The sequence below is a fragment of the Nymphaea colorata genome, chromosome 2, assembly GCF_008831285.2.
Source record: "Nymphaea colorata isolate Beijing-Zhang1983 chromosome 2, ASM883128v2, whole genome shotgun sequence".
Classification (NCBI taxonomy): domain Eukaryota; kingdom Viridiplantae; phylum Streptophyta; class Magnoliopsida; order Nymphaeales; family Nymphaeaceae; genus Nymphaea; species Nymphaea colorata.
Genome location: NC_045139.1, coordinates 22,484,759 through 22,504,532, shown reverse-complemented (window position 1 = coordinate 22,504,532; position 19,774 = coordinate 22,484,759). Strand labels below are relative to the sequence as shown.

Here is a 19,774-nt window from a genome sequence, read left to right as displayed (position 1 = left end):
AATGAGGAAATGGCAGCCTTGCATGAATGTCAGACTTGGCAGATTGTCCCTCGTCCAGCTGATAAGAATGTTGTGGGATCCAAATGGGTTTATAAACTGAAATATAAACCAGATGGTAGCATTGATCGGTATAAAGCACGACTTGTGGCGCGCGGTTTCACTCAGCAATATGGGGAAGATTATGATGAGACATTCAGTCCAGTCATCAAGATGGGAACAATCCGTGTCATTATTTCTCTTGCAGTCTCGTATGGATGGCCTCTCTATCAGTTAGATGTCAAAAATGCTTTTCTTCATGGAATTCTTAAGGAAGAGGTATACATGGAGCAACCTCCCGGCTACACTACTCATGATTCTCAAAAATGGGTTTGCAAATTACACAAGTCTCTATATGGGTTGAAGCAAGCTTCTAGGTCATGGTTTGATCGTTTTTCTCATCACATACAACAAATTGGTTTTCTCCGAAGCTCTCTCGATCACTCTTTGTTTATCTATCGCACTGGAGAAGCTACCACCTGGTTACTTATCTATGTTGATGATATTGTTATAACTGGGAATTCTTCTTCACATATATCTTATGTTAAAGGTATGTTGAAGCAAGAGTTCAAGATGAAGGATCTGGGAGAATTACGATATTTTTTGGGTGTCGAACTTGACAGGACAAATGATAGTTTGACTCTTACACAGCACAAGTATACCCTTGATGTTTTGGATAGGGCAGGTATGACTAATTGCAAACCCATCACTACCCCCAGTGTTCTGAATACTAAATTGACTGCATCTGATGGAACTGCTGCATATTCCAATCCCACATTCTATCGCAGCATTGTTGGTATGTTACAATACCTTACCTTTACTCGCCCAGACATAGTATATGCTGTAAATCAGATTTCTCAGTTCATGCATGCACCCACTGAAGGACATATGGATGCTGCTAAGCGGATCCTACGGTATCTCAAAGCTACTCTTGGAGATGGACTAGTCTACACCAAATGTTCCAATGTTTCTCTTGGACATAGCATATATACATATACTGATGCCGACTGGGCAGGCGATCCCGATGACCGACGATCAGTTTCAGGTTTCTGTCTCTTTCTTGATTCTAATCTCATTTGTTGGAGCAGTAAGAAGCAGCGTGCTGTTGCACGATCTAGCACTGAGGCAGAATATAGAGCAATGGCTGCAGGGACGGCTGAAGCGTCATGGTTACGTCATTTACTTGGAGAGCTCAATCTTCCTATTGTTCGGTCATCATTACTATGTGACAATCAAAGTGCGATAAAAATTGCTTTCAATCCCATTTTGCATAATCGCACCAAACATATAGAGATTGATCAACATTTCATTCGACAGAAGGTTGAAGAAGCCGAGATCTTGCCTACTTATATATCTACCAATGAACAGATAGCTGATCTTTTTACCAAAGGTCTCACAGGGCAGCATTTTTGGGATTTGAAGAACAAGTTGTGCATGATCAAATCTCATGCACAACTTGAGGGGAGCTGTTAGCGTATGGGGATCGGGTCTGAACAGACCCGATCCATTCTCCTTATATCCACACGCCTAAAGCTACTAGGCGGTGGCTCTCTTGTAATTTTTTATCCTTTTATGTACAAATCTGTTGTACCCTATTAGGGTTATTCTTTAATTAAAGATTAAGGAACGCAGGGCTAAGTTAAGCCGGCTGCTCCCTTTCCTCCATCGTCTTCTTTCATCCTCTCTTCTCAACATATCTGTTTTGCATACGGAGAGACGAGTACTTTGTGAAGATTCTTACAGTACCCTAGGCGGCTTCTCCTCTCTCCCTCTTTATATTGTCACTTGTGTTTAGTGTTGAATTAAGTGAAATATAATTTTCTCTCTCCTAGGGTTGCGGTGTGCCCCTAGGTCAGAGCCTCCCCGTGGTTTTTCACCTCTTTCTGAGGTTTTCCACATAGATTGTGTGTTCGTTCTCCACTCTCTCTCTTTGTGGTTCGTGTTTCTACATGGTATCAGAGCCAGCGGAGTTGGAGCAGCGTTTTTTTCGAGGATCGTCAAGTTTTTTCGTCGCCCGACGCCGTTGAAGTTCCGGCGCCGCTGCTGCCCGTGTGACGTCGCCCTGCTCTGCCGCCGCTGTCCTTTGTTCCGCCGCCGCCGTCCACTGTTCCGGCGTCGCTGCTGCCCTTGTGACGTCGCCCTGCTCTGCCGCCGCCGTCCTTTGTTCCGCCGCTGCCGTCCTCTGTTCCGCCGTCCTCTGTTGCGCCTCCGCGGTCCTCCGTTCGCCCCGTTCTTTGTTTCTGCCACCGTGGGTGGCCTCTGTGTTGCGCCGTCGCCTGCTTTCCGTTGCCGCTGGCTCATTCCCGTCGCCGCTGCCTCCTTCCCGTCGCCGTTGCCTCATTCCCGCTGCTGTGCCTCTTGTTGTTGTGTGCTTGTTTGTGATGGCAGAAGCGATGGGGACTCAAAAAGATGCCGTTCTTGACACGGGCAGCGCCTCCAAGACTGAGAACGTGCCGATCCAGGTCACCTCCATCCGTCTGACCAAGGACAATTACCTATCTTGGTCTGCCGCTCTCGAGATTGGGATTACTAGCCGTGGGCGTCTCTCTTACATCACTGGCGACAAACCTGCGCCCATCAAATCTGATCCTCAATGGGCGACGTGGGCGTTGGAGGACAGCCAAGTGAAGGTGTGGATTATCAGCTCCGTGTCATCCGATATCCAGCCCCTCATTCTGCGGAAGCCGACCTCTTTTGATATGTGGACTGTGCTTGCAAAGATGTATGGTCGCAAGAAGAGACATTTGCGCACTTATCAGATTAAACGCAGTATTTACTCTCTGACACAGGGTGATTTGTCTGTTGCTGCCTTCTATGCTGCCCTGAAGACCAAGTGGGAGGAGCTAGATTATCATGTGACTGATGAGTGGACGTGCGGTTCAGATCATTCCCTCTACTGGGAAAAGGAATGGATGGACCGTACGTTTCTGTTTCTGGGAGGCCTGCGGGATGAATTTGAGTCTATTCGTAGCCAGATTCTTAATGGTGATGAGATTCCGGGGATAGAGGAAGTATATGCTCGTGTTGAGTCTGAAGAACAACGTCGCCAGGTGATGCATCTTGACACCGGTCATGGCCCTTCTGCCTTTGTCAGCCGTGCCTCAGGGACTGGGCAGCGTCCTGCCCGACATTGCACTCATTGCCACAAGTTGGGGCATTCGGTGGATTTCTGTTGGGATCTTCATCCCGAGAAGAGACTGGTCAGAGGTCGTCCTCCCTCTGGCAAGCGTAGCCCTTCTGTGTCTGATTCCAGTCAGAGCAATTCTTCTAGTGGTGCAAAGTCCAAGTTGTCCCCTGCTCAACTCAAGGAGCTACAGGCGTACATCAGCCGTCTATCTACTACCCCTGAGGAGTCCTCCACGTCTGAAGGGGCTCAGCTAGCCCAAGCTCTCGTTGCCTCGACTGATCAAGGTAACCCTTCTCTTGGTGATTGGATTGTTGATAGTGGAGCCACTCACCACATGACAGGGGACTCTAAACTTTTTCAAGAATATCAACTTTCCTCTGGCAAGCAACGCGTGTCTATGGCAGATGGGTCTTCTATCTCTGTGGCTGGGAAAGGGAGCTTGTCCCTGTTGAACAAATACCGTCTCCACAATGCCCTGCATGTTCCAAATATTCCTGTGAACTTACTCTCTGTCAGCAGTATTACTAAAGAATTAAACTGTAATCTGATTTTCTCTGCTGATCATTGTTCCCTGCAGGACTTGGTGACGGGGAAGAAGATTGGGATTGATTCGGTTACTGATGGGCTCTACAGGCTGCCGGTACAAGTTGCTTCAGCATTGATTTCTGCCACGAGTGGTCACTTGTCTGGTGTGAACGATAGATCTACTGTTCTACGATGGCACGAGCGTCTTGGACATCTACCCTTCCAGTTAATAAAGAAGTTGTTTCCTCATTTGTTTGCTTCTGTCTCCATTGACTCCTTCGCTTGTGAAGTGTGTCAATTGGCTAAACATGTCAGGGCTTCGTACCCTATTTCTTTGAATAAAACCACTCATCCGTTTGCCTTAGTTCATTCCGATGTTTGGGGTCCTTCTGGAGTACCCACGTGTGGTGGTTGTCACTATTTTTTGACGCTTATTGATGATTACTCTAGATGTACGTTCGTGTACTTGTTGCGAGAACGTAGTGAGGTTCCAGCAGTTGTGAAAAACTTTGTTGCCTTTGTTGAGACTCAATTCCATACTACTGTTCAAGCTTTCCGTACGGATAATGCAAGGGAATATGTCTCCCAATCCCTTGATGAATTCTTGAAAGGCAAGGGTATTGTTCATGAAACCTCTTGTAGTTATACCCCTCCTCAAAATGGTATAGCTGAACGTAAAAATCGTCATCTATTGAATGTTACCCGGGCCATTATGTTCCAACGTCATGTCCCGAAGCGGTATTGGGGTGATGCACTTCTCACTAGTGCACATCTCATTAACCGTCTGCCTACTAGGGTGTTGGATGGTCAGTCTCCTTATTCTACCCTGTGGCCCACTCAGAATCCGTGGCCTCTTACTCCTCGTGTCTTTGGGTGCAGTTGTTTTGTGCATAATCATAGTCTTACTCTCAAAAAACTTGATCCCCGGTCTATTAAAGGAGTTTTCTTGGGGTACTCTTCCACTCAGAAGGGGTATAAATGTGTGGATCCCACTACTTCCAAAGTGTATGTTTCGAGGGATGTCACATTTCATGAACATGAGTCGTATTTTTCGGTGAATCCTCTTCAGGGGGAGTGTCTTGGGAACAAAGGGGAAGAGTATTCCTCTAATCAGCTAATTCAGTTTATGGAGTTTTTGGATTACAAGGTTAGTCCCAGTGTGATTGACACGGTCACGGTCAGTAATGAGAAGGGCAGCCATATGGAAGGGGTCACGGTGGATGCTCAGCCCATTGTTGCCCGGGATCGCTTGTTTGGCCAGGTTTATGTCAGAAAGGAGAAAGCTACAGTGGAAGATGTTGGTGATGAGGATAGAACCAATCCCAATCCTGTGATCTCCCCGGATGACCCAAGTCCATCGAATGAAGAGCTCCCCATTGCTGTGCGCAAAGGCACCAGGTCATGTACTTCTCACCCTATTCAGAGATTTGTTTCTTATGCTAAGCTCAGTACAAATTACAAATGTTTTATCACAACCTTATCCAAAGTTGTTATTCCCAGGTCGGTGGATGATGCTAAGGATGATCCCAAGTGGTTACATGCTATGACAGAGGAGATGGGTGCGTTAGCTAAGAACAAAACATGGGAAGTTGTTGATATCCCTAAAGGGACACACTTAGTTGGCTCTAAGTGGGTTTACAACGTGAAGTACAAACCTGATGGCACTGTAGATCGATATAAAGCTCGTTTGGTTGCAAAGGGGTTCAGCCAGAAGTATGGGATCGACTATCTTGAGACCTTTGCCCCTGTTGCAAAGTTGAAGACCGTGAGGGTTATTCTTGCTCTTGCTGTGCACAGGAAGTGGCGCATGGACCAGCTTGATGTTAAAAATGCGTTCTTGAACGGCCATCTGGAGGAAGAAGTCTATATGAGCATGCCTCCCGGGTATGTTCAAGAGGGAAAATGTTGTCACCTCAAGAAAGCTTTGTATGGCTTGAAGCAGTCGCCTAGAGCTTGGTTTGAGAGACTAAGGATCGTTATGAAGTCTACTGGGTACAAGCAAGGAAATGGAGATCATACCCTATTCATAAAGCAGAGAGGTGGTCTGGTGAGTCTTCTCCTTGTCTACGTTGATGATATGATTGTCACTGGCAGTGACGAAGAAGAAAACAGAAAGATGAAGGAGAGATTAGCTAAAGAATTCGACCTCAAGGATCTGGGTAAGCTGAGATACTTTCTGGGGATAGAGATTGCTCGATCAGAGACAGGGCTGGTTATGAATCAAAGGAAGTACACTCTTGACTTACTAAAGGAGACAGGCAAACTTGGTTGTAGGCCCTATCTTACTCCTATAGAGTCGGGAACTAAGATAAGTATCAAGACGGGCACTATTCTGGATGAGGAAGGAAAAGGGCGATATCAGAGGCTAGTAGGTAAGCTTATCTATCTTACTCTAACTCGCCCTGATATCACGTATGCGGTAAATGTGCTAAGTCAATTTATGCATGCTCCCACGGATTGTCACTGGAAGAGTGCAGAAAGAGTGTTGGGATATCTAAAGAATGACCCAGGAAAAGGACTGCTGTATACTCGACAAGACAAACTTACTATTGAGGGCTACTCAGATGCAGATTGGGCAGGTTGCACTGACACAAGGAGGTCTACTACAGGGTATTGTATCTTTCTTGGAGGTAACCTAGTTGTTTGGAGAAGTAAGAGGCAAGAAGTATGTTCGAGGTCTAGTGCTGAGGCTGAGTACAGGGTTGTTGCAATGGGGGTTACAGAGATGCTGTGGCTGAAGATTCTTTTGACTGATATTGGTGTGGAACTGGGAGATAAAATGAAGATGTACTGTGACAACAAGTCTGCGATTAATCTTGCCAATAATCCAGTTCTACATGACAGGACCAAACATGTGGAGATTGACCGTCATTTTATCCGGGAACGCATTGACTCAAAGGAGATGATTCTGCCATATATGAAGTCTGAAGATCAAGTTGCAGACGTCCTAACTAAAGGGCTTTGTACTTCTTCATTCGAAAAGAATGTTAGCAAGCTTGGCATGTTTGACATGTATGCCAAGCTTGAGGGGGAGTGTTAGAATATGTTGCTGTGGGAACCGGATCCATTCCTGGACCCGGTTCTATGGGGCGCGGGTACCGAGGCGGGCTCGGTACCCTAGGCGGCTTCTCCTCTCTCCCTCTTTATATTGTCACTTGTGTTTAGTGTTGAATTAAGTGAAATATAATTTTCTCTCTCCTAGGGTTGCGGTGTGCCCCTAGGTCAGAGCCTCCCCGTGGTTTTTCACCTCTTTCTGAGGTTTTCCACATAGATTGTGTGTTCGTTCTCCACTCTCTCTCTTTGTGGTTCGTGTTTCTACAACAATAATTAAGTGAACCTATTCCAACTTTCTAATAATTCAGAAAACCACCCGACTGCTCTAAGTATTTAACAATAGTTTCATTTTTTATCATATTTTCTTACATGTTTTTCTTTGTTAAGATAAGGAGCTTTATTCTTTGATTTCCTTAGGAAATACCTTTTGCTTTTTCTTTTAGGTTGTTGTTTTGTTCGTTTTTCTGGTTTTTTCGACCACCTTTTTGGAACTGGTTGTCCAAAATTTTGTGGAGTGTAAATCTTCTTGCAGAGAAATAATGGTCACTGTAGAAACACGAGGGAAAAAACCACGGATGAGGAGGAACTGGTGCCCACTAGCAGCCAGACTCTCTCTCTTAAGATTTCATTAACACTCAAACTTAGGGTTACAATATTTAAGTAAGGCCCAACAAGGGCTATACAATGGATCGGGTATGGACCCAGACCCGGTCCCGAGACCCATCACCCATCTGTGCTTAGTTAAAGTTTCCATGGGAGAATACTACAATGATAAGGTTTGGTGTGACATAGCCGCTATGACTGTTAGTCATATTTTATTAGGGCATTTGTGGTAGTATGACTGTACAACTATTCACAATGGTCACGAAAACACTTCTACTTTCAAAGTTAAAGGGAAAAAAGATTGTTCTGCTACCTAGTAGGGAGTTTAGTTCCATTAGAGGGAAGGATTCTGATAAGCTATCAAGCATTGTCGGTCTATCTTGTTAAACAAAAAAATTTTCGGGTCCTCCATTTGGATCCAAAATCCAGCACGTTGAACGAAGTCTCATGTTATTCAATGCCCTTGTAATATGTGAAGTCTCTTAGGATTCTACGTTCTTGTAAACTGTGTTGAGGTATTCAATGTCCTTGTAATATGTGAAGTCTTCTAAGATTCTACGATGAAGAGTCTCTTAGGATTCTGCAATTGTAACTGTTCTCTCTTATAAATATGGGCCATGAAGACCATCCTGGTCACGGCTTTTTTTTCTTAGCTTCTTCTTGTTTCATTCTTTCTCTCTACCTTCCTGCGTGAATACAGACTTCTAGTTGCAGATATTGGTGCCAGATTTCTATCATGGTACCAGAGCAAGGTTATGTTATCTCTACCTAACGAAATGCCCAAAAAGGTCTGATCTGGACACATCTTGTTATATCTGTATCTTCCTTCCCTTTCATCTTCTACCTGTATACCCTTCCTTTCTGCTGTCATGGAAAACCTTTCGCATTTTGGTATGTCCTCAAATTTTCTTCCTCATCTTATTACCGAAAAACTCAACCATGAGAATTATCTAACCTGGAAAAGGCAGATCATGCCTTCTAGAAGAAGTCAAGGCCTCTTTGGACATCTCGATGGTTCAACAAATGCCCCACCAATATCTATTCTGCAGGAGATGAAGAATGAGATAGGAGAGGTCATTGTTGTTCAAGAAAATAGCAACCTTGAACATGTTGTGTGGATGAGACGTGACCAAAGTTTGGTTGCATATATTTTGTCTACTCTATCTCAACAAGTGTTACTCTCAGTTTCTGATAACTGTACTGTGGAAGAATTATGGGGAACTCTTGCTTATACCTTTTCCCAAATATCAGAAGCTCAGATTATGTACTTAAAGAAAAAATTTCAGAATTTGAACAAAGGTTCAACATCTATCATGGATTATTTGAGGTGTATTAAGGCTGTCGGAGACCAACTTGCTGCCTCAGGGAATAACATTTCTGATAAGAAGAAGGTGCAGCAAACTTTAAGTGGACTTGGGCATGATTATCATGCCTTTATTACAGCTCTTGAGGTCCTTCCTGTTCTCCCCTCCTTCAACAAATTACAAGGTAAACTCCTCCAACACGAAATGAATATGAAAAGAGTCACTGAACTCCTCATTGATGATACAAACTCTTCTGTTGAATTCACATCTTCTTCTGGCTATGTCAAGGACCTCCAAATGAAGAAAATGTTCGCTAAAGGGGAGCGTCAAGGAAATATGTATGTCCTCAAGGAATGTCTACCCAAAGATTCGTCCACCTTTGGTATAGGATGGAAGACATTTTCTCTTTCTCATAATGCGTCACCAGTTCCAAGTCCTTGCCATTTCCAATCAAAAGTAAGGTGCTCTAACCAATTTTTGGAATCTGATCTGTGTCGTAATCAGTTGGGACACTGTGGTCGACATTTTATTGAAAAACTTGTCACAGATAGCCTCATCCCATGATCAAGCTTACCTCTTACTTCAAGTGCCAAAAAATGTGCAAGCTGTGAACTTTGTAAGAGTCATGTTTTACCTTTCCATAATATAAATCAAAGGGCTTCCAAACCCTTTGAAATTATTTTTTCTGATGTTTGGGGGCCAGCCGCTATTGATTCCATGTCGGGTTCACGATATTATGTCTTATTCATTGACTCTTACTCACGATTCACTTGGATTTACTTCATGAAACACAAATCAGAAGTACTCCACATATTTTGAAACTTCTATGCCATGATTCAAACCAAATTTTCATACAATGTGGTGCGTTTTCAATGTGATGGTGGGGGAGAATATTCCTCACTTGATTTTATTGAATTTCTACGTGAAAAAGAGATAACTAGACAAATCTCTTGCCCTTACACACCACAACAAAATGGTGTAGTTGAGTGCAAACATCGACATATAGTTGAAAGCACCATGAGCATAATGCATGATACTAATGTGTCCATTTTCTTATGGACTGAAGCCTTCCATACAGCTGTATACATAATAAATTGTTTGCCTATGACACTCTTGGTGTCTAAATAGCCATATTTCACACTCTTAGGCAAACAACTTGATTATAAGAAATTGAAGGTTTTTGGCTGTGTATGCATTGTTCATGTTGATGCTGCCTTGAGGAACAAGTTTCAACACAAAGCTATTCAGTGTAGGTTCGTTGGATATGCTGATGAATATAAAGGTTTTCGATGCTATGATCCAACAACTAAACGTATCAAGACTTCAAGAAATGTTACTTTTGATGAGCATAATTTTGATGATACTAATGAAATGCCTATGACCATTGAATCTTATGATCTCTGGACCAGTACAGAGTTATTCAATGTAGATCCTATTTCAGAAAATGATGTGCCTCAGGGTGAAGATCGAGAGAGATCAATACAGTCGTCTGATGTGCCCCAAAGTGAAAATCAAGAGGGTCCAATACAGTCATCAAGTGATCACGAAAGTAATAATGAAGAACAGAGCAACAATTCACATCGGTATTCGGGTCTTATCTGCAATCGACGACTAAGGGACATAAATGCTCACAGTGAAGAAGACAACATGCCCCACCTTAGAAGATCCCGACGCATTCGCCATCCTATTCACAGGTGGGTTAGCTATAATTCTTTATCACTTGATTTTCAGTTATTCATGGCAAAAGTTGGCAAGGAGAAAGAACCTACTTCATTTGATCAAGCATCAAAATCACATCATTGGAGAAAAGCTATGAGAGAAGAAATGGAAGCCTTGCATGAATGTGGAACATGGGAGATCGTTCCAAGGCCACATGGAAAGAACATAGTGGGCTCTAAGTGGGTATACAAAATTAAATGCAAACCTGACGGCAGCATAAAAAGACACAAAGCAAGGTTGGTAGCAAAAGGATTTATTCAACAATTTGGGCATGATTTTGATGAGACGTTCAGTCTCGTAATCAAAATGGGAACCATTCGCGTGATTATATTCCTTGCTGTTAAATATGGGTGGAAGCTAAATCAATTAGACGTTAAAAATACTTTCCTTCATGATGACTTGAAGGAAGAATTTTTCATGGAGCAACCTCTTGGTTTTGTTGAAAAAGACTCTATCGAATGAGTTTGCAAACTGAAAAAATCCCTGTATGGACTTAAGCAAGCATCACAGTCATGGTTTGATAGTTTTTCAAACAAAATAAAGGAATACGGATTTCAAAAAAGTCCTCTCGACCATTCCCTTTTTATTTTCAAGAAAGAAAATGTTATTACCCTCCTCCTTATATATGTTGACGACATCAGCATTACAGGGAACTTGGAAAAACATTTTGATGAGATAAAGGGTTTGTTAATGAGAAACTTTAAGATGAAAGACCTTGGAAGCCTGCGATATTTCCTTGGGGTTGAAATTGATAGGCAATGAGATCATCTTACCTTGATGCAACAGAAATATACTCTTGACCTATTGGATAGAACATGCATGATGGATTGTAAGCCTGTTGAAACACCGACTGTTCTGAACCAAAGGATGAGTATAAATGATGGGAAAACATATGAAGGCCCCACCAAATATCGCAGCATTGTTGGTGCTTTGCAATATTTAACAATTACCAGACTTGATATTACCTATGCGGTAAATCAAGTGTCAATTTATGCATGCACCGAGGGACACACATATGAATGCAGTTAAAAGGATACTAAGGTATCTCAAAGGAACTATTGGAGATGGATTAGTGTATTGTAAAGGTGAAAATGAAGCTGCTGGTCATGAATTGATCACATATACTGATTGGACCGGAGATCCAGACGAAAGAATATCTATCTCTGGTTTTTGCAACTTTATAGGCAAAAATTTGATATCTTGGACTAGTAGAAAACAAAGAGCAGTTGCAAGATCAAGTACAAAAGCTGAATACAGATGTATGGCTGCAGGGACGGCAGAAGTGAGTTGGCTTTGACACTTGCTAGAAGATATAGGAGAAAAAATTAAAAGCTCAGTACTAATGTGTGACAACCAAAGTGCCATCAACATTACTTTCAATCCAATACAACATGGCCGAACAAAACACATTGAGATTGACCACCATTTTGTTAGGCAGAAGGTGGAGAATAAAGAGATAGAACCAGTCTTCGTTGGAACCAATGAACAAGCTGCTGACATATTTACTAAAGGATTGACAAAGTATCGGTTTTGGTTTTTGAAGAGCAAGTTGTTCATGATTCAAAACCATGCACAGCTTGAGGGAGGGTGTTAAACAACAAGATTTTCGGATCCTCCATCCGGATCCAAAATCCAGCACGTTGAATGATGTCTCACGTTATTCAATGCCCTTGTAATATGTGAAGTCTCTTAGGATTCTACGTTCTTGTAAACTGTGTTGAAGTATTCAATGTCCTTGTAATATGTAAAGTCTCATAGGATTCTACAATGAAGAGTCTCTTAGGATTCTGCAATTGTAACTGTTCTCTCTTATAAATATGGGCCATGAAGACCATCCTGGTCACGGCTTCTTCTTGTTTCATTCTTTCTCTCTACCTTCCTGCGTGAATACAGATGTCTAGTTGCAGATATTGGTGCCAGATTTCTATCATATCTTATAGAGACTGACGATTTATTTGCTGGTTTATTAGTTATTACCTTATTGTGATTTAAATGAAAAATGAGACTTACAATGTGCTCATACCGTCCACATACCCTGGTAGAACCTTGTCAACATTGGTTCTACTGTTGAATACTCACGCAGATGATGCACTTCTAGTAGTAGATTCTGTTTCAATCCTACCTTAGCAAGTTGGGGACACCTGTGCACCTACGCACGGTAGCCCAAAGGACAATCTCTACATCGCGGCTCACCTGTATCACGGCAGCACTATCTCATTCATCAAGAGCCAAATGTTTCAACCTGGGGAGAATGATGTAGTGTGGTTTAGTGGTAGGTTGGATCCCATATTCAGATTTAGTTAAGCTTTGTATTTGGTTTTACTTGGCATTGATGTTCTTCAGGGTTTGGACCTTTTTGTTTAGTAGATCTGATATCCAATTCAGACTAGGGCTTAGGCCTCTTAAAAAGGCCTACTATTTTCTTTTGTTTAGAAATAATTGATGGTAAAACCCTAATTTTCCTTTGTTATTAAGTGTATTCTCTATTTTCATGCTTTTCCCTTCGTTCTTTGTTTTCTACTGCTTTTTCTAGTGGGGATTAGAGTGAAGAACTCTAATCACTGCATATATATATATGTGTGTGTGTGTGTGTGTGTGTGTAATGTACAATCAGCTGTAACCCACCTCTGGAGAACACATGTTTAGACTTTGATACAAGTAACAGTGTGTATCCTCTGTAAGAATAATACATATTAGCCATCCGAAGCCCGTATTTCCTTAGTGCATCGTGGACAAGCTGGCCTTTTTCCTGGGGATTTTATGGTTCCCTGGGACCTTTCATCTATTAAGTGGATCTTGATATTTATTAGGGTAGTTGGTCCTAATTTAATACCGTTCAGGTTAACAATTTTTTATGTTACGGTGAGGATCATTTCAACTGCAAGGTTTGATTGAGGCACTGAAGAACATATTTTTTTTCAAATTATTATTTGCTTGTTGCAGGCCTAGTGCCATTTGCAATAGGTTCAGAGACAGCTGGTTCCATAACATATCCAGCTGCTCGTTGTGGAGTTACAGCAATACGACCAACCTTTGGAATGATTGGTCGCACTGGAGTCATGAGCATTTCTGAAAGCTTGGTAAGAGAGAGAGAGGGAGAGAGAGAGAGAGAGAGAGAGGGAGAGAGGGAGCACTTGTTAGTTTTTGAGAACACTTGTTGAACTTTCCTATTGCATTTTTGACAGGACAAACTTGGTCCATTCTGCAGAAGTGCCTTGGACTGTGCGGTGCTTCTGGATATAATCCGGGGGAAGGATCCAGAGGATCTTTCTTCAAGAATTATACATCTTGAGGATCCTTTTTCGATTGATATCTCAAAACTTACGGTTGGGTATCTTGAGGATGCTGAAATGGAGGTAAGCTAATGGTCTTCTTCTAAATTTTCCTTGTGTTTTTTTTTTCATGGTAGTAACTTGCATATTCTTACACTTTCACAAAGGGATGGATACCTGTGAACATGGATGCTCTTCATGAAATTTGCTGTATTAGCTTGTTCCTGGCACTATCCAGTTGCAACATAGCCACAACTATCGTGATGTTTTTGAAAATATCTCGATATTAACGAGCAAAATAAAGAAAACGATAAAAACGGAAAAAATATCGCAATGAATTTATCGCAATTTTTTCATTTATTTTTTTATTTCATTTTCTGTTTTTATTTTTTTTCAACTTTTGTTTCATTGTTTTATTTCCTTTAACATAACCTCCTAAATGCAATACAATACTTATGAGTTTTTCATTTCTTGTAATTTTACCTAACATTTTGATTTTTTATTTTTTTAAAAAACTCCAAGATTTTCTTGAGATTTTTTCGAAAAAAACAACTTTGCCAGTAAATACCCGAGAAAAACCTCACCGATAAAAACCCGAGAACGATATTTATGGCTATGGTTGCAACTTGCAAGAGCTAAAAAGTAAAAAGAATGAGTGTTGTGATCAAGTACGGATGTATAGTATACCTTCATGTCAGCCTGGGCAAAGATTAGACCCGTTAAAGTTCGGGTTATGCAAATGTCTAATATTTCATCTCTTATGTGGCCACAATGTATTATGACCGAGCTATTTCCTTTTTCTAGAAGTAAATCTGAATGATATGGCATTTGTTACACCCTGGTTAGTCTCGTTGCATGAACCGCAGGAACTGCTGTGCCCAATCAATCTGGTTATCCTCATCGCACTCATTGTTGTAGCTGAGTACCATGTCGTTGTAGCTGAGTACCATACGTTTTCTTCCTAGGTGCCATGTTCCTCTGGTACTATCTGAATCTTCCAGTTCACGTGCATAAATTTTCATAATTTTTTATCCCTGGGCTTGAGCATTAAAGCAATTTTTTGGTGGCATGAACTGAGTCAATGTCCGACCAGTACAACAGCTTTTGTATCTGTATAGTATCGCACACAATCTATGTTACACCTGTCAAAGCTTAGGGGTTCTAGTGTAAGCTTCATACCAGCTGTGCTCCAACTTGAGACTTATTGAGGTCCGGCTCTTGTCTTTGGCTGCTCTATGAATAGTGGAATACTAAGCTTTGAATGTATTATGTTTCTCTTAGGTTATGTTATCTTTTCCTGACAGAGAACTTGCTCTCCTCCATATTCTTCAGCCACATAGACACCTTTACACTTATTGCATTTATGACCTCTTATATTTGCATGTCTAGGTAGTTCATGTCCTTGCTTCAAAAGGGGTGAATGTAGTTCCATTTAAGCTAAACTACTCGGTGGAGTCTGTTCAGTCCATACTGAACATTACTATGGACGTTGATATGTTAAGTCATTTTGATGAGTGGCAACGTGCAAGAGATGATAAGAAGTATGAAGCTCCAGATGAATGGCCTGTGGAACTGCGCCGTGCACGTCTCATTCCTGCTGTGGACTACTTGCAGGTACATGTTAGTTTATACAATTTAGAATCTCGCTCTCTTAATAAAGCGTGACTGCTACTTCTTTTAATCTTATATATTAACTTTATAATATTTTAAGATAATTAAATAATTTTACACATTTTCAGGCACAGCGGGCACGAGGTAGGTTGATTAAGGAGATCCAGGAGAGCTTTACAGTCGATGCATTTATAGGAAATGCTACTGACTGGGAGAAAGTTTGTCTCGGCAACCTGGTGGGAATGCCAGTAGTGGTTGTCCCAACTGGATTCAAGAATATCACGGATCCACCAAAAAGTGGCACAAGGCGTCGAACTACCATCACAACTGGCATATATGCACCACCTAATCATGATTCTGTGGTATTCTTCCGGCCCAAAAACTAGGTTGTGTTTGAAAGCACATTCTGCAGTATTTGCTAGGCATATTCCTTAAACAAGGTTGGTTATAGATGAAACGAGCACCAGCTGATCGCCGTAACCATCTTTTCTGCGGATCTTGGATCTATGTCTAGATTTTTGTCTTATAAAAAGGAGAAAAACTATCATGTATTCTGTTAGCTTGTTTTCATGTCTCAGAACTCCTTGTTTCCTCCTTTCATGCCCCTACCGACCCTGTTTAATTGTACGCGTGTTTCCGTTTTTTCATCTTGATGTTGACTCTGAACGCTTGTGCTTAATATGCTTTTTTTTTTAATTTTTTTTTATTTTGTGGCTTGCAGGCCTTAGCATTGGCAATGGCTTATCAGTCGGTCACGGACCACCACAAACAACGCCCACCTATTGATGATCTTGGACCAGGAGATCAGCTTGAAGTCCACCAGTAGGTTAATTTATATCATCGTAGTTGTTGGTGAAGGCAACCATCTACTTATTTGTCCTGTGATGGGTTCTGGCGGGCAAATGCGGTAGTTTATTAGGGACGACGACTCCGTCGGAATGGTCCATCTCCCCTCCGGCAGTGGATTCGTTTTGTGCTTGCCTTTTGTTTGTCGGAGATTTAGAGGCTACATTCGTTCAAGGTGCTTATCTTGTTGAAGCATCCGCTGAAGAAGAATGGAGAGCGTATCCCGATTAAAACAAATGTATAATGGCATGTAAAAAGAATTTCAATAAAATTTTTTACTTTTCTGCATATCATCCTTGGATCAATTAATTCTCTTCAAAAGGGATGGAAAGCTTTTGTCATGGCCAAGCAGGCCAGTTGTTACTTCAAGATGAACCTTTCGCAATGTTTTTTTCCAAACATTTGCATTCTTGCAAAACGACCTTTGGGATACCAAATCCATAGAGCGTCCTGGTTCTCCCTTGGCATAAATCTGCTAGGAATCTGCTTTGATGATAAAATCATTTTATTTTAAAACACATGTTCCCAGTCTTAGAAAATATTTTCCTTATCAGATGCTTTGTAAAAAGGCGGCATGTTACCAAATGTTTTCTAAAGTGAGTATAACAGGTCGTCGTTAAAAGAAATGGCAAAAAATCAATTGGTGAATACAATGTCATATAAGACTTGAGTAACCCAAAATGCTCCACTGTAGCACTTGATTCAGCTAATGGTGGCGAGGCTGTGCTCGACATAAACGCAAATTTGCATTTTCTATAGCTTGGTAAGAAAATATATTTAATAGATTCTAAAGATAAAAAATTTAAATAGGTATTTCCCTGTTTAACTGTGTCAGAGAGTGCATTAAATCCCTTTTTCTTAGTACCAAATGGAATTAGGCAGATCCCTGTCAGGTTAATCTATATCTCAACAAAAAAGTACCTTTCCCAAGTTAATTTGGTGCAAAGATGGTTGAAAGAGAACAAGCAAGAAAATGAATTCTCGTCTGGATTAAACAAAAGAGAAGCACAAACATCTGCAACTATGATAGAGATTTAGGATAAAGTGATTCTTTTCGCATATGCAATCATGTGTTCAACAGTATCCAACATTCCAACACAAGTAACAGTTATCAACGTGATCAGATTATGCTAATTCTACCGTAGGCGCTCTGCATAGCTTGCTGCATAACAACCATACTTCAGAACCAGTGGCTGATATCAATTTTCAAATAAAGACGCACCGAAAAACATGGATTCTTTGTTTGACAACTTGCGTTTGCAACACTAGAATAAAAAAGTAGGTAGCATACGCCTGAATGTGGTTTCTAGTGTAAAGAATAGCCTTACGTCAAATCATATTTGATTCAGTGTACTGACGCAACCTTGTTTCTTTCTCGTAGAAAGTACGATGAGAGAGAATCACAATGTCTACTCGCTATTAACCCGCAAAGTTATTTCTGACCTTTTATGTGCAAGGCATTGCAGTTCTATCTTTCTGCTGGCTGTTCTCCTTACGTTTATTAGCCACCATCTCTCCTTTGATACTGGAATTCAAAATGGACTGCATTTCCCTTCCCTTCATAAGAGAAGGTTTGTATGTGGAAAGTGGAAACCGAAGCTAATTAGAATCCTTAATTAACGTTGCAGTAGTGCCCCAAACTTTATGGTCCTTTTCTGTTAGAGGACCAAACCAGCGTATCAAGATGTGGAGAACACAGACAAGCCCCCATTCGATTTATAAGCATTTTCCCCTCTTAGCCCACCAATTAAGGGGATCCTTCTTTAGTTCTTTTATTTCATCTGGAAATGTCGACACTGCAACTCCTAATTCAATTCAATGAAGTCAAGCTTCATGCTTATTGCTTTCATATGAATGGGACGTTCTCGCACAACCCAATTCTCATCTAGAAAGGAAATGGCATGTAAGAAGACCCTCTATGCCAACAGAAAGTCCACAGAGGCATGTCTTTACACTCTATATTGCACGATTTGCTAGCCTTCCATTTCAAGCAAAGCAGCAGCAACCATGATCTCAGACGATTGTAACTGACAATTCACTAAGCGGGTTTCTGCCTCTTCCTTTGATGGCGCGCAGCATGCGGTGAATTTAAGAGAGCCGTAGGGAGGGCAGACCCAGAAGATTTCAGAACATTGATTAGTTCCTTAAATAAATTTTTGTCCTCCTCATTGATGAAAACAATGGCCACTCCATTAATGCCCAATCTGATGCACATACTCCTGCATTGAGTTGGGCATGTCAAAGATTACGACTTGCCTTACCTTTAGCGTATCAATGCCGCGTCCTAATACCCCTGTTGCGACAAGTACAGACACCTTCCCCGTCAGAAACAGTTTTAGGTTTTCTCTCCTCTCACTCATTGTCTTGTCCCCATGTACTGCCACGGCTCTCAAACCACTCATGACTCATGACAGTGATGGCCTCACATAGAAGGTCAGCCCCCATTTTGGAGCCCACAAAGACCACGGCTGGTGGGTTAAAATGCTGCTTGCTTGTTAATATATCGAATAACTTTTGCTTCTCATGCTTGGTTTCCACCCAAACCACAATTTGTTAAAATGCTGCTTGCTTGTTAATATATCGAATAACTTTTGCTTCTTATGCTTGGTTTCCACCCAAACCACAATTTGTTTCACCGTTTCCATTGGCTTTCCAGGTTCCCCAGAAGAGATGCGGAGCAAACCTTTAGGCGTCGTAACTAATGTCCTCTCTATATCTTGTGGTATTGTAGAAGAGAACATTATTAGTTGTGGTTGCGACAGTGCATGAATCACCTGCATTACCTCATCACGGAACCCTCTCTGTGAAGCATGCAGTCCACCTCATCCAAAACCAGAATCCCTAGTTCATCCAGTTTAATATCCTGCTTGGTTAGGAGATCTATCAGGCGACCGGCAGTAGCAATAATCAGTTCTATACCTTGCTGAATCCTATAGATTTGTCCAGCAATGGGATCACCACCAACAATCAGTGCTGTCTTGAATGGCAGACCCTTTCCAAGTACCTTAGCTAGTTCCTCAACTTGTGCACATAACTCCCTCGTGGGCGCTAAAACAATTGCTAGGGGTTTCTTCTTTTGAGAAGGGTGCTGAAGAAGAAATTTCACACAGCGGGAAATAAGAGGTGCCAGAAAAGAGGCAGTTTTCCCTGATCCAGTTTCAGATGAAACGAGTAGATTTCTACCCATGAAAGCAGCAGGGATAACATGCATTTGAATTGGTGTTGGTATGCAATAGCCTGCGGCTTCCAGGTTGCTCTGCAGCTTCAGTGGAAGTTCATGAGTGGAGAATGACAAAATTGCCGCCGACTGAATGTCGGCGGCTGTTGGTAGAACGGCTACAATCCCCATAAACTCGTTCCCCTGCAGGTAGCGGCGGTGGCGGCGGCGGCAATGGGTTTCTCTCCTCAGCCATAGCAGCCCAGTGATGGGGACAGACAATTCACGTATGGCTAAGGGGACCGATTACCCAGACGAGAAAAACTTGATATATCTCTCACCATCACAAGACACAAGTATTTATACTTAAGGGTCCGAAACGGATATAGACCCGTATCGACGCAAGACTATCCAGATGGGGAAATCCCAACAATCTCTTACTAGTCCAAGTCGATATCAAGGGTAAACAAAATGAATGGATTAGCCTTAAAATCCATTCTAAGGTCCCACCTTTGTTGTC

At 41.8% G+C, this 19,774-nt stretch overlaps 1 protein-coding gene and 1 pseudogene across 1 annotated transcript in view; one reads left to right on the top strand and one right to left on the bottom strand.

Annotated features, from left to right (window-relative positions):
- The window catches only part of LOC116249262 (uncharacterized), a 62,478-nt gene extending 46,093 nt beyond the window's left edge, over window positions 1–16,385 (top strand). Inside the window, exons 8-12 of the mRNA XM_031622483.2 lie at window positions 13,312–13,448; window positions 13,554–13,724; window positions 15,030–15,254; window positions 15,380–15,613; window positions 15,973–16,385. Of these exons, the coding sequence (XP_031478343.1) occupies window positions 13,312–13,448; window positions 13,554–13,724; window positions 15,030–15,254; window positions 15,380–15,613; window positions 15,973–16,077 (872 nt within the window). The 3' untranslated portion in view covers window positions 16,078–16,385. The remainder of the gene's footprint in view (window positions 1–13,311; window positions 13,449–13,553; window positions 13,725–15,029; window positions 15,255–15,379; window positions 15,614–15,972) is intronic.
- A 1,750-nt stretch (window positions 16,386–18,135) lies between these two features.
- LOC116247497 (DEAD-box ATP-dependent RNA helicase 41-like) lies at window positions 18,136–19,446 on the bottom strand (annotated as a pseudogene).
- Between the last annotated feature and the right edge of the window lie 328 nt (window positions 19,447–19,774).